This window comes from Urocitellus parryii, chromosome 1 (genome assembly GCF_045843805.1).
Source record: "Urocitellus parryii isolate mUroPar1 chromosome 1, mUroPar1.hap1, whole genome shotgun sequence".
Classification (NCBI taxonomy): domain Eukaryota; kingdom Metazoa; phylum Chordata; class Mammalia; order Rodentia; family Sciuridae; genus Urocitellus; species Urocitellus parryii.
The window spans coordinates 51976275-51992585 of record NC_135531.1 but is presented as its reverse complement, the minus strand read 5'-3'; the positions used below and the strand labels follow the sequence as shown (position 1 = coordinate 51992585).

Sequence of the window (16311 nt, the reverse complement as noted above, 5' to 3'; positions counted from 1 at the left end):
AAGACCTGAACGGACACTTCTCAGAGGAGGACAAACAATTAATCAACAAGTACATGAAAAAACGGTCACCATCTCTAGCAGTCAGAGAAATGCAAATCAAAACCACCCTAAGATACCATCTCACTCCAGTAAGATTGGCAGCCATTATGAAGTCAAACAACAACAAATGCTGGCGAGGATGTGGGGAAAAGGGTACTCTTGTACATTGCTGGTGGGACTGCCAATTGGTGCGGCCAATATGGAAAGCAGTATGGAGATTCCTGGGAAAGCTGGGAATGGAACCACCATTTGACCCAGCTATTGCCCTTCTCGGACTATTCCCTGAAGACCTTAAAAGAGTGCACTAGAGGGATACTGCCACATCAATGTTCATAGCAGCACAATTCACAATAGCTAGACTGTGGAACCAACCCCGATGCCCCTCAATAGATGAATGGATAAAAAAGTGGCATTTATACACAATGGAGTACTACGCAGCACTAAAAAATGACAAAATCATGGAATTTGCAGGGAAATGGATGGCATTAGAGCAGATTATGCTAAGTGAAGCTAGCCAATCCCTAAAAAACAAATGCCAAATGTCTTCTTTGATATAATGAGAGCAAGCAAAAACAGAGCAGGGAGGAAGAGCAGGAGGAAAAGATTAACATTAAATAGAGTCATGAGGTGGGAGGGAAAGGGAGAGACAAGGGAAATTGCATGGAAATGGAAGGAGACCCTCATTGTTATACAAAATTACATATAAGAGGCTGTGAGGGGAATGGGATAAAAAAAATAAGGAGAGAAATGAATTACAGTAGATGGGGTAGAGAGAGAAGATGGGAGGGGAGGGAGGATAGTTGAGGATAGGAAAGGTAGCAGAATACAACAGTTACTATTATGGCATTATGTAAAAATGTGGATGTATAACCGATGTGATTCTTCAATCTTTGTAATGTTTTGAATAACCAATTAAAAAAAAAAAAGGAATGAGACGCTACTGCCTTAAAAAAAAAAAGAAACTGAATCTTTACATTGTTAGTGGTTGTAAATAACTTATTTTTTAAGGTTTTTAAAAATTGGTGCATTAAAATTATATATAATGATGGGATTCACCATTACATATTCATACATGCACACAATATTATAATATAATTTGGCTAAAAAAAGTAACAAAAAAAATAATTTGCCTGATATCGTTCCCCAGGTATTTCCTTTCCTTCTCTTCTTCCCTCCTCCTGCTTCCTTTCTTAACTCTACTGGTCTTCCTTCCATTTTCATGAGACTATCCTATTTTTCTCTATAGCTTCTCTGTGGAGAAAAATATGACCTTTTACTTTCTCAATTTGGCTAATTTTGAGTAACAAAAAGTTGCGTCCATTTTTCCTGAATAATTTCATTCTTACTGGCTGAATTGTATCTGTGTGTATGTATATATATATATATATATATATATGTATATACATATATATATATATATATATATATACACATATACACATATTTATACATACATGCATACCATATTTTCTTTATCCACTCAGTGACAGAAACATGCTGGTTCCATAGTTTGGATATTGTGAATTGTGCTGCTATAAACATGGACATGCATGTATTGTCATAGTATGCTGTCTTTAATTCCTTAGGATAAATATTGAGGAAAGGTATTTCTAGGTCATATAGTGTTTCTAGACTTTGGAGGAACCTCCATATGGATTTCCTCCTTAGTGGCTGTATTAATTTACAGTTCCAACAACAGTGTAAGTGTTCCTTTTCCTCCATATTCTCTCCAGTATTTGTTATTGTTTGGGCTCTTGATGGGTGCCATTCTTTTTTTTAAATATTTATTTTTCAGTTATAGTTAGACACAATACCTTTACTTTATTTATTTACATGTGGTGCTGAGATCGAACTCAGGACCTCGCATGTGCCAGGCAAGCACTTTACCACTAAGCCACAACCCCAGCCCCTTGATAAGTGCCATTCTAAGTGGAGTGAGATAAAATTGCTAGTTTTGATATGCACTTCTCTAATTGCTAATAATGTTGAAAATTTTTCATGTATGTGTTGGTTATTTGTATTTTTTCTTTTGGGAAGTGTCTGTTTAGTTCATTGGCCCATTGATTAACTAGGCTATTTGTTTTTAGTGTTTTTTGAGTTCTCTATATATTCTGGATATTAATCGTTTGCTAGAAGAGCATCTAACAAATATCTCCATTTTGTAGAGTTTCCTCACATTTTAATTCTTTTTGCTGTGCAGAAGCTTTTTAATTTGGTACCATCACATTTATTAATTCTTGGTTTTATTTCCTGAGGTTTAGGAGTCCTATTGATGAAGTTGTTGCCTGTACCTATATGTTAATGTTGACCCAATACTATCTTCTAGGAGTTTGATAGTTTTTGGTGTAAGTCCTAGGTCTTTGATCCATTTTGAGTGACTTTTGTACATGAGGAGAAACAAGAATCTAGTTTCATTCTTTTACATATGGATAACCAGTTTTACCAGTAATATTTGTTGAAAAAGCTGTCTTTTCTCCAATGTATGTTTCTGGCACCTTTGTCAAGAATCAAATGACTGTATCTATGTAGGTTTGTCCCTGTGTCTTCTCTTCCACTGGTCTGTGTGTCTATTTTTTATTCCAGAACTATCCAGTTTTTGTTACTATAGATCTGAAGCATGTTAGAACTGTATTGGCTATTCTGGATATTTATTCTTCCAAATAAATTTAGGACTGTTTTTCTAGTTCTGTGAAGAATGTATTGGTAATTTTGATGGAGACTGCATTGAATATGTATATTGCTTTTGGTAATATATGGTCATTTTAACAATATTAATTCTGCCTATCCATAAACACAGGAAGTCTTTCCATCCTTTTGTGTCTCCTTCAATTTCTTTCTTCAGTGTTCTGTAGTTTTCATTGTAGAAGTCTTTTATCTCCTTCGTTAGATTTTGTTCATAGTTTTTTTTCTTTTTAGGCTGAGAATGGGATTGCTTTTTTCCCCCATTTCTTTCTCAGCAGAGTCATTGCTGATGTATAGGAAAGCTATTGATTTTCGTACACTGATTTTGTAACCTGCTACTTTGTTGTATTTCTTTATTAGTTCTAGCAGTCTTATGGTGGTTGTAAGGAACTTAGAAAACAATCTGTGGGTAAAGAGCCTTAAAAATGCTTATATGTTCCAATAGAAACACACCTTGGGTAATCATAAGGAAACATTAAAGTACTAAATACTATGTTATTCATCAGTGAAAAACTGATAACAATTTAAATGACCAACATTAGGTTAAACAAAGCATAGCCTTCCAATGCAGTCATTAAAAGACTATGTTTTGGGGGTGTGACTATAGCTCAGTGGTAGAGCACTTGCCTAGATGTGAGGCACTGGGTTTGATCCTCAATACCACATTAAATAAATAAATAAATAAATAAAGGTATTGTGTCTATCTACAACTAAAAAAAACCAAAAAAACTTTTTAGAAAGTATGTTTTCAAAGAACACTGATTGATGTGGAAAAATGTTCACAGTGAATTGAAAAGAATAAAATCCTGAATAATATAAAAAATTTGTAAAATTTTATTTAAATTACTTACATGTATTTGTTTATACACATATTAATATATTAATATTTTAATAATTCTTGTATTAAGTGAAAAATTATTAGATAATTTGATTTCTAAATTAGGACTATGCCAGGGGCTAGGGAGCAAATTGATCAAAATACAACACCTAACCTTAAATACTTACAGTGGGAAGTACTGTAGCAGGGACAGGTTTTGAAACTAGATTCAGATTTGAGTTCTGTCTTTTAAACTAGCTGTTTAATTTTACAAGAGTCTCATTTTCTGAAAAATGGGGATTTAAACATTTATCATCATTTTCATAAATTCAATTTTACAAATATTGACCACTGTTTTCTTCCAGATCCTGGGAATATAGAAGATTTCATGGACTTCATATTTTAATAGGAAAAGTAATACTCAAGTATATATGAAATACTGTAAGTATGAAAGATGTTAAAAATTTATTAGTTATACATAAAGGTCACAAAGGTCAGGAAAGTCTCTTAGGAAATCATGGTGCTGAGATAGGAAAAAAATTAAATATAAATTATACAAAATGTCATTGGCATTCGACATGGATTTGGAGGTGAAAGATGTCCACATGATTGCAATGCAGAGAAGGTGAGAAGGGTGACAAAAGGTTGGTAAGGATTAGGTTGTGAAGCTTTCTGAAAAACATACAAAGTTAGCATTTCCAAAAAGCAACAAGAGGTCATTAAAAATGTAAATGATGACGTAATTAATAAATGATAGCTCAGAAATTTGAACTTTAGGAAATTTGACTCCAAATTTTATACTAATCACAGACTCTATAGTAAAAAGTGCCTACCACAGAGCCTGTCATCAAAATTAACTGACCAAATAGTTATTATACATATTTAATATTAGCTGTATTATGTGTTTTAATGAGCATTGAGAAGGAAAAGGAATAATGGAAACAGAGAAGAAATGAAGCAGATAAATGAGAAATATTTAGAAGTAATAGGAATGTATGAATTCACTGGATGTGGGAGTGCTAAAGGAGACAGAGAACTCTAAAATTACTTCATATGGCTGAAATATTCCTATTTGTCTTTTAGACTGAAAGAAAAAGAACATTCACATTCAAATATATTCACAAGTCAACAATACAAACTTTTGAGATAATTTTTCACAGCTTTGTCTTACTTTGGTTCTATATTTCTGAATTCTCAGGGGAGAGTACATATACCCAGTTAAATATAGAAATGAAAAATGTAAATTTAAAAATAAACACCATGAACATCAGTTGCTAGCATTTTTAAAAGATTACAAATGTAAGTTTAAAGTGCTAACTAGGTTTTAAATATGAACTTGGCTTTTCTTTTTTTAAGATTGTAGATGCAAAAATGAAGCCAGAGATAAATGATAAACTAGATTTTCCCCCTACAAATATTTTGTTTAAAGTTAGTTTTGGTAAATATGCAAATATGAAACATAAAATTCCTTTGGAAGTGGGTTCTTAGAAGGTTAAACAGAAAGCAAAAATCTCAAATAAAGGCATAAGTAAAAGCCAAATGGTAAAATATCCTTACATGTGTGTTCCAATTTCCTTAACTTCATGGTGTATGACATCATCAATACAACAATCAGGTTTAAGTTCAGCCACTGCAGCATTGGAAGCTGAAAGATTTAAACGCTGAGAACTTGTCTGAAGATCAGCCTTGGAAGAAAGAGGTATAAAAAATATCCAAATGAGACTGGTTACCTTTTGTGTGGATGGATCTGGATGGATATGAGTGGAAAGAAAAGTGGGGGCGTAAGAACAAAGAAGTGGAGATAAAGAGCAAGCAATATTTTTCTCTGTAAACCTTTCTGCACAGTTCTGATGCTTATAACTAAGGCAACTGTATGTACTTACACACACAGACAAAGCCCAAAAATACAAAACAAAACAAAACAAAACAAAAACAACAACAACCACCAGGAATTAGGGAAAATCCAAATGAAATACAAATAGTAACATGTGAGCCTACCTGTTTTAAAATTGTACAATGTAAACACACGAAAATGAAGAGGAGAAAAAAGAACTAATGAAAGTAAGTTTGGAAAACAAAATCTTAACTATAGTCAAGATAAAAGGAAAATGGTACGTCAATGTTGTACTTGGCCAGCACATTTTTTTTTTCCATAGGGATGTGAGGTAACAATATGCAACTTTTTATGTATATACTAGAACTAAAAAAAAGTATACATATTATGGATAACAAGATACAGATTTCTTATCTTTAGAGAAAAAAGGTAGAAATAAGGAAAGGGGGAAGGCTACAATGAAACCTTTTGTATTAGATTAGAATTTGAAGCATCAACATGAACTTAGGGTTTTTAAACATATATACAAATGAACTTACCCAAAATAAATATACTGTGTTTATATATGAGTATATAATATTAAAAATAATTCAAAACAATATTTGATATGAGAGACCAATTAAGTTAAAGGAGAACTGAGTGACATTAAAGTCATCAACTAAGGAAGTACTGCCTTCTCTAAAGTAGCACTGTACCTCCATCCAGTTATTTTCTATGATATTCTCCCCTTTTCTTTTCTTTTTTTTTTTAGTTGTTGATGGATCTTTATTTATTTGTTTACATGCAGTGCTGAGAATTGAACCCAGTGCCTCACATGTATTAGGCAAGTGCTCTACCACTGAGCCACCCTAGCACTCTCCCCTTTTCTTAACTTTTGGACATGTAGCACTCTAAGTGTCTTAAATAGCAGCCTCCCTTAATCTCAGTTACTGCCTGTCACTTTCAACTTTTATTTCTTTTTAACATTTATCACAACATCTAATTACCTTATTTAGAATTTTGTTTATCTCTTTCTGTCTCACCTACCAGAAATGTCTTTAGAACCTTTTGTCTTTTCTTGCTCAGAACTCTAGCATAGGCAATTAATAAATATTTGTTGACTACCAAATGCATAAATTAAGTTGTGATAAAACTTCAAGGCAAATATCAAGAAAATTCAGAGGATGTAAAGATCACATTAGGTTACAGAGATTACTGTAGGCTTTTACATAAGAGTTAGGAATTTTTTAATGATTTTGTTTCTTTAAGAAAACAGTTGTTGCTATTAATTCTAATTTAAAATTCTTAATGTTAGTCATTTTGGAGTAGGATATTTATTAATTGTTGTCTCTTATTATGTTCAATTATAAAATAGTAGTAGCTCTATTTATCAGGCACTTACTAGGTACAAGGCCCTATTCTAAGTACATTACTTAAGTAACCCTCACAATCCTGAAGTAAGTAGTATCATTCCTATTTTATAGACAATGAAAAAGAGGGCACAGAAAAGTAACAACTTTCCCAAGATTATACAACTAGTCAACAATGAAGCTGAGATTCAAAATTTCTTAAAATGTTTTCAAAATTAGAGGGGGGAAAAAGAGAGAAATACTTAAAACCAACTGGCTTGCTACCCAATGTTTTCCTATGAGTTCTCCCAATACGCATTTTCCTATGCCATGTTTTGTTAACCATAACTACAGTGTATGTTATTTATGACTGAACACTTTCGTCTTTCTCCTTTGTTACTATTATAAATAATGCTGTACTGAATATTTATGTTGAGAGGCAGTTCTAGGAGTTGGAGATATATCAGTGGACACCCTGACCCTGTTTATATTCTTTGGAAAGGAGGTAAAGAAGACAACTAACAATATACAACTGAGTACATTATTATAGTATATTAGAAGTACAAGTCTTGGGAGAAAAGAAGCAGAGTAAAGAGTAAAGGGCTGGCTTGGGGTAGAAAAATGCAATTTAAATTGCAGGGTAGTTTTCATGCTGCAAATTGATTTTTTGATGGATAGGATTTGAATAGGCAAGAAAAAAGGGGGAAGTGAGTAAGATGAACAGAGTTAGCAAAACACAGGCATGAAAGCACAAGATATCTTCAGAAGTCATCAAGATTTTGGTTAAGGGAATATAGAATGTTCAGGAACAGAAAAGACTACTTTAAAACATCTTGAATAAGCTTCAAGACAACAGAGAAGTCTTCTCTGTTTTGTTTCCTACTGTAACTGTAGTATCTAAAATTATGCTAAGCATATCTATTTGTTGAATGAATGTGTGAATGACGAGTACAGAGAAGTAGTTCTCTAAGTCTGGTTCCCAGACCAATAGAATCAGTATCACTTGAAAATAAGTTACAAAAATAAACTCTTGGGCACCATTCCAAATCAAATGAATCAAAAATTTTAGGGATGGGGCACAGAGGGTTTTAACAAACTCTCCAGATGATTATGATGCCTTCTAAAATTTGAGAACCAAGAGAGAGAACCTTAGAGCTACTATTTTTTATTTATAATACACTAATTACCCTGTTTTTTGAACACCTTTTTGGTAGTGCATTAAGGCTTTCAGATTTATACTAAGATACTTTAGAAAATAAAAATGAACTAATGGTTTCCAGTGATATCACAGATAGCATAAGCATTTATATTCTCAAAATATTGAGATGACAGCAAAGGAATAAAAAATGCAAAGTTTCAATCTTTTATTCATAATTCCAAAATTCAAGGAGCTATACAAAATTAAATTGTTGAGGGCAGAATTTTGGTTACCTCAAGTGTAAATATGAATCTCCCAAGATATCCTCAGAAAAATAAAACAGAATAAAACTATAAAAAGCTTATATTAAGCTGGGCATAGTGGTGCATGCCTATAATCCCAGCGGCTCGGGAGGCTGAGGCAGGAGAATAGCAAGTTCAAAGCCACCTTCAGCAACTGTGAGGCACTAAGCAACTCAGTGATACCCTGTCTCTAAATGAAATGCAAAATAGGGCTGGGGATGTGGCTCAGTGGTCGAGTGCCCCTGAGTTCAATCCCTAGTACCAAAAAAATAAGTAAAGTATTGTGTCCATCTAAACTGAAAAAAAGAGAAAACTTATATTAGTGTAACTAGAAGGCAGCAAATGTCTCAAATTCATTTTCTGGGTAAGCAGAAAAATATCAAATCCTTATGCTCTTGTAGTGAGCAATATACAAACAAGATTCGAACTTAAAAACCTGGGGGTGTAATATGGAGAAGAGAAAGAGAAAAATAGCATAACCAACAGGTAAGAGTTAAAGGACATTATTAAAAACTAAAAGCCCTATAGTGAGAAGCTAAGTAAGAAAACAGAATGGGGGAGGCAGGCATTGAGCGTTATAAATACTAAGATTAAAAACTAGAACAAAACCATAAAACTTCATAACACCAAAAGATATTAAAACAATATACAATAGAAACGAGAAAAATTAATACAACATACTTAATATTTACAATATAAAATAATACAACACAATTGAAATCAAGCACATCAAACTTATCAATACATATAAATGGGCTTAAGTCATCTATTAATAAAATTTGTCACTCAACTATATGTTATACAAAAGAGACACAATTCAAAATCATTTGAAATAAATAAAAATAAAAGGAGATGGGCAAAAGGCATACCACACAAATGGAAACAGTGAAAAAGCAAGGGTAAATGATATAACTATCACAAGATTCAAGCCAAAAAGCATGAAATATGGCCAAAGAGGATATAACCCAGGGGTGCTTTAACCCTGAGCTATATTTCCAGACCTCTTTATTTTTTATTTTAAGAGAGGGTCTCGTCTCACTAAATTACTTAAGGCATTGCTAAATTACTGAAGCTTTCCTTGAATTTGTAATCCTCCTGCCTCAGCCTCCCCAGTCTCTGGAATTACAGGTGCGTGCCACTGCACCCAGCCAACATAGCCTTTTTAAAGCAAACTACATGAAATTTAAGGAGATATAAATAGAAATGCTATTTCTATTTATATTATATACTAACAATATGAGATAAATGTCACTTTTACTGGCAAGATAGATCAGGATGACAAAAAAGAAAAGATATAAATGATCTAAACAACACAATCAGTAAAACAGGTCTTATGAATATATGGATCTAGCTTTACAAGCAATAATAAAGAAGGAAACTTCTCAAATACACATGGAAAAATTCATTTAAAAAAATAAATATTCAGTCAAAGAAAGTATCAGCAAGTTCCATGAATATAAATATTACAAGAATGACACTGATTACAATGTAATAAAACTAGAAAGTATTAATAAGAATTAAAATAGGAAAACGTAGGCTTTTTCTCTGAAAACCCTTCCAATAAACAACTCTTAGGTAAAAGAGGAAGGACAGGGCTGGGGCAATAGCTCAGCCCTACCTTGCGTGTGTGAGCCACTGGGTTCAATACTCAGTACCACATAAAGATGAAGAACAAACAAAATTAATCATAATGAAAATACTATGTAACAGAATCTGTACGATATATCTAAAACAGTGAACCAGAAAAAAAATTCATTTTATCAACAAAAATAAAATAAATGGGTTAAATCTACAGTGAAAGAAGGAAAAAAGGAAGAAAATAAATAAGGAGAAACCTAAGAAAGAAAATAAAGTCAAAAGCAAAAATTACTGAAGTAGAGAACAGAAAAACATTTGATATAATTTAAGTATTTATTTTAAATATACAAACCTAAAGCTATCTGACTTGGGGACAAAAAACCAGCAAAAATAGGAAATGATCAGGGGCAAATAACATTTAAATAGAAGAAATTTTTAAAAAAGAGATGATTTTTTACACTTCTATGTCAATAAATTTGAAAATCTACATTAATATTTTTTCTAGAAAAATGGCTTCACAAAATTTACACTATTAGAAATAGAAAACTTTTAAAGAGACTAGGGGAAAAAAGAAAATGTTATAAAGGCGTTTCCCCGCAAAACAGCAACAACTCACATGATTCTGCTGTTGCATTCCATAAATCCTTTAAAGAGCAGGTACTATAAATGATTCCCATATTGCTATTAAGCACTGAAATAAAGTTAAATTTCCTAAATGTTTTACTAAGCAACCATAATACTGACACCTAAAATCTTATAAAAACATAAGAAAAATGCAGACCAACATCATGCTGTGTGTCCTGACATACATTCTCCTATGAGATTAAATGTCTTATGCATATATGAATTGAATCTAAGCAGACCTCTGGTTGATACTGCATTGCTCAATAAATAGCTATTCTTTTTGTTTTAATTTTTAGTTTTATGTTTCAGTTGTTGATTTTATTTATTTATATGTTGTTTATTTTATTTATTTATTTATTTATTTATTTTATTTATTTATTGTTTATTTTATTTATTTATATGCAGGGCTAAGAATTAAACCCAAAGGGCTAAAATCTTAAGCTGGCTTTCAAAATGGTAATACTGTATAGCTAGTAAACATCTCTACCACATTATCTCCTCTTACAAGTGAATTTTGCTTGCTGCTAAAAGAAAACATTATGTATCCCCTATGCCTCTGCTCTGATAAACATGTCTTCTACTTTTTCCTCTAAATGCTACTATTCTTTCAACATCCTTTTGCTTTCCCTTTCTTCTAATAAGACTTCCTGATTGAAACAATACCCAGTGATCTTTCTTCCTTGTTCAAATATTATGTTAATCAGATAAAGTAACAAAAACTTGAAACCATTATTTACCTTTGACTAGTTATTTTCTTATCCAAGACATCACAAACTTTGAGGATGAGAAAATAGGTGTGTGTGGCATAATGTCATTTTAGTGTGTAGCATAATGTCATTAGATATCCATCAATACTTGATAATGACAACTAAAAATTCTAATATCAAACCTACATTTTAATGAAGTCTAAAAATCACAGGAGAGAAGCCGGGCATGGTGGTGCACACCTGTAATCCCAGCAACTCGGGAGACTGAGGCAGGAGGATGGTAAGTTCAAGACCAGCATCAGCAACTTAGTGAGACCCTGTCACTAAGACCCTGTCAAAATAAAAGAAAAAAGGGCTGGGAATATGGCTCAGTGGTTAAGTGCCCCTGGGTAAAATCACCATTATCAAAAAGAAGACTTTTTTAAAATAATAAAATATAACCCAAGCAAGAATGTTCAAGAATATTACTTACTTTTACCAATATGTCTTTTACAATTTGATTGCTATCGTTATGAACGCTGATATAACTGGAAAAGGTCTCTCCCAAGAATATATTTCTGTGAAATGAAATACAATTTTAAGCAGAAATTCATTCAGGTTTTATCATAAATGTCAAGACTTTAGTCAATAACCACATTCTATTTTGAGTATCACAAGGAACCTCAGATGGAGAAAATTTACTAATGGATAGAGAAATCAGGTGAACTATTGCTTCAACATTCCTTTATTTTTATTAGATTACTCATTCATTACCTAGTCTATTTCAAAATAAAACATGGTATGCTGGGTGCAGTGGCACATGCCTAGAATCTGGAGTAATTTTGTGAAATTATTTCACTATTCTAATAAAAGTGACCAGTGACTTTACTCTATATAGTTTTATATTTTTTACATGAATATATTCTCAAGTTTTCAAGATATTAGTCAATAACCACATTCTATAAGTCTTAAAAAATAAAGACAAAATGCTCCTTTTGTCTTAAAATTTCTAGTTGCAAATTACTACTCCATCAGTAATCCAGGATAAGAAAATACTTAAGAACAAGAAAATAAACAAAAAATTCAGAGTTCCTAATTAGGTGACAAGTCTAATAACTTCTGTTGGGAGAGGGCTGTAGGGTGAAAAAGACATTCAGATCAAATTAGTTAAAAATGAAAGAAATATATCGTCATTATAAAATACAATTAGGATTTTCCTTCCTCTCTTTTTGGCAGCACTAGTGATTGAACCCAGGACTTTGTGCACATCAGGGAAGCAGTATACCAATAAGCAGTATACATCCTGGGCCCTAAAATACAGTAAGAGCTAAAGAAGAAAGTTAAAATGCTAACATCCTAGAAAAAAACTAGTAACATATTTTAATATGTACCTCTTTTTTAAAAAAAAGAAAAAAAAGAGAAAACTAGAATCACATAATATAATTTTATCACTTTTTCCCACTTAAGTGTATTTTAAACATTTTTCTATTGCATAGTTATATTTGAAAACATGACTTGTAACGTTCTTTAAGGTATTGTTGCATGTTTCATGTGAATGTATCATTTTTACCCGAAATTTTGAGGTAAAGTCAACATTTCTCCCAACATTAAAATTTCTGCACCACGTACAGTTGAAGGATCATCTCTCATGAGTTGGTTGAAGAGATCTCCTATAGCAAGAGAAAAAACAGAAAGTTCTAACATCTTATTTATTTATTTATTTATTTTTAGGTGTAGATGGACATAACACAACCTTTATTCTTATGTGGTGCTGAGGATCGAACCCGGGTCCCGCCCGTGCTAGGTGAGCGCTCTATTACTGAGCCACAATCCCAGCCCTAACATCTTTTAAATAAGTTTTACCTATATAAAGAAACAGTTGTAGGCTTGGATACATCTTAGTGTAGACTGCTTGCTTAACATGTGTGAGGCCCTAAGTTTAATCCCAGCTCTGTAAAAAGACAAAAAGAAGTAGTTGGAAAAAATATTTAAAATAAACAATTCTGCCAGGCATGGTGATACATGCCTGTAATCCCAGCTATTTGGGAGGTTGAGAAAGAATGATGATAAGTTCAAGGTCAGCCTCAGAAACTTAGTGAGACCCTGTCTCAAAAAATAAAAAGGATCAGGAAAGTGTGCCTGGGTTCAATCCCTAGTACTAAAAAATAAATAAAAAAATAAAAATAAATAGAGGGCTGGGAATGCAGCTCAGTAGTAGATCACCCCTCGGTTAATCCTTAGTACTAAAAGAAAAAAGAAGAAATTATATTTTAAAAATATGATTTTTAATCTTTTTAAAAATGACACAATATTTATACTTATTTATGAGGTACTGTGTTGTAATTCAATATGTATATATAATGTATAATGTCATTTCTAATCTTTAATAAAGCAAAGCATGTAAAATATCTGATCTTACAGAATGAACACTTAAAACAAAGGAAAATATAGGTCATAAATTATGATACGCTATATAAAGCACCAATAATTCTTTATAAAAAGAATCCCACACTGATAGAAAACCTGAGGGTAAAGGTAATATTTTAATAATGTTATGAATATGGATGTATCTTTGTTTAAACTAAAATAAAAGTGTCTTGTTTTCATAGGTTACCAATAGTACCTTGACTTGTAGATCATACATGAGGCCTGTTTCTCGAAGGCCACCATTGGTCACATGGTACAAAACAGGCAACAAAGAATCCTTTGAAGGATTAACACAAGACTGCCAAGGCTACTCCTACTGCAATATAATGTAGGCAACCCAGGCTCAACTTTTCCTTAGGTGCGAAAAGGTTAAGCACATGCTATACATACCGGGTAAGTCTTTCTCTTCACATGTTACTGGAATATTGGTGAATAAAGTAGGCTTAGTTAACCGCATCACTGTGAATTAAGAAAGTAAACAAAACATTAACATTGTTTTGGGCTAATATTCTCAAGTCTAATGTATAATACTCATTAATTTTATGCTAACATAAAATATAATTTCAATACATTTCTGAAGATTACCAATCATTTTAAAAAACATTAAAATGAAATAAAAATTTTACATAAAAGAGTAATTTTTATTTGCAAATTATGCATTCAAGATTGTGAACCCTGGATTAATTTTTGGCATTTAAGTTAAAGTGAATCACTACATAGGAACTCATCTTGGAAATTTTCAAAATATTATATGAATTGACAAGTTGGCAAATGAAGTTAGTTAGGATCAGGACAGAAGTAAAAAACAATAGTAAAATGTGCACAACTTGGATGCCCTCCACATTATCTTTTTCCTTTGAATTTGACCTAATATTTATTTGAAGATAGACAGGTAAAGAGGGAAACACAAAATTATGGTACTACTGCCACTCTCCTAGAGAGTAAATGCTAATCCCTAGTATATTTCCATGTCTATGGCTTAAGAATGGAAACCAGAAATAGCACTGGGCCCTATGTTAGTGCTAGAATCACTAGTGACAATCTAAATATTCTAAAAAGGTTTCAAAGAAATAATGGGCTCTAAATTCTTAGGCCTTAATTACTTAAGTATTATCCATGTAAATGAGAAGTTAATCAATTTTTAATATCACTGTACTATTTGAGCTAAAACTCATCTTTAATTTCCCAGTTTTGAATTTCATTGTTTTTCTGAGGGGCAGAAAGCAATTTACCTAGAAAAAATTTAGAAAAATTTAAATTTCTACATATGAAGATGTTCTTTTTTTTTTTTTAGAGAGAGAGAGAGAGAAATTTAATTTTTTTTTTTTTTTTTTTTTTTTTTTTTTTAGTTTTTTCAGCGGACACAACATCTTTGTTTGTATGTGGTGCTGAGGATTGAACCCGGGCCACAAGCATGCCAGGCGAACGTGCTACCGCTTGAGCCACATCCCCAGCCCATGAAGATGTTCTTTTAAATTTGTGATTCTTGGATTAAAAAACTGTACATAAGAATCGCATGATTGTACATTTCTAGTTCTATGTATAATCAAAAACTGAATCATAAAAAAGTGTCATGATTACCTAACTTTTAACACTTAATTAGCAACCCTGTGCATTAAAAAAAAAAAAAAAAACAAAACCTGAAAAACAGAAATCAAATGCCCAATATCAACCAACTTTTATTTCAAGCTCATTGGCAATTCTAAACTTCTAGGAAGTTTCTCTGGGAACTTCAATGAAGAGAAAGATGATGAAATGAAAGAGGAAGAAATCACAGAAGTTGTCTTGAAGACATCTTTTTTCAATTAATGACTTTTGGAGGCATTCATGCACATGATGCTTATTTTCTAAACAAGGGTCTCATTTGAGACAGTAAAAAGGAAAGTAAAAACAAAACAGTATTTAGACAGAATGAAATCTATCAAGAAAAGTTTGTCTCTTTAGTTAAAAATTAGTGGACTGCTTGTGTTTTAAACATTATTGTATCATAATTCAGGCTATTAACAGTCCCTCCAAAAGGCACATTTACCATGCATTATCAAGTTCCTACCATGCTGGACACGTACTATAAAGCAAAAGCAAACACATTCATCTTTCTAGTTTTACTAGTTATTCTCACGGAGATGGTTTGACAGAATGGTAACTCAGTACAAGCTCTTTGAGGGATGGTCCACAATTGTCTTCCTTACTATATCTAACAACCTAGCTCAAGGTAGGCATTTGCATTTCTAAATACATATTTATATGCTTCTGTAGAATTTTTATTCTATTCATCACTTTGGATATTTTCATGAGGTGATATATAAACTCAATAACATTCTGCTTATAGAAAACTTAAAATAACTCTAAAAACTAGCCAAATAAGTGGCTGGAGTTGTAGCTCAGTGGTAGAGTGCTGGCCTAGCACATGTGAAACACTGGGTTTACCACATGAAAATATATAAAATAAAGGCATTGTGTCCATCTACAACTAAAAAAATTTGTTAAGAAACTATATAAAAAAATAGCCAACTAATACATCAGCATTAATAGTAAGACTTAATTACTGAGGTTGTGTTTATAGCTTAAATGTAAAGAGCTTGTGTAGGATGTATGAGGTATGGGGTTTTATCTCTGGCAAAACACACACACACACACACACACACCTGTATTAGTTTAAATAAATAACTTGATCTTCTTTAATAAATAAAGAAGTTTAAATAAATAACTTGATCTACTTTCCTTTAAATGACATTATAATGTTAAAGATACTTTATGGATTTGGACAAATGATATTTTGTCCCTTTCTTTTAAATCAACACATCAGCTGTTATATACTATCATTGGAAACATCATTAAGAATCTGAGCTGGTCTCT

The 16311-nt window shown here is 32.1% G+C and overlaps 1 protein-coding gene across 4 annotated transcripts in view; it reads right to left on the bottom strand.

The window, feature by feature from the left end:
- The window catches only part of Trappc13 (trafficking protein particle complex subunit 13), a 40916-nt gene that overhangs the window by 20047 nt on the left and 4558 nt on the right, over window positions 1–16311 (bottom strand). For all 4 annotated transcript variants that reach the window (XM_026390821.2, XM_026390822.2, XM_026390823.2 and 1 more), the window contains 4 exons: window positions 13846–13914; window positions 12599–12698; window positions 11522–11606; window positions 5096–5223 (listed from right to left, as the gene is read on the bottom strand). In XM_026390821.2, the coding sequence (XP_026246606.1) occupies window positions 5096–5223; window positions 11522–11606; window positions 12599–12698; window positions 13846–13914 (382 nt within the window). The remainder of the gene's footprint in view (window positions 1–5095; window positions 5224–11521; window positions 11607–12598; window positions 12699–13845; window positions 13915–16311) is intronic.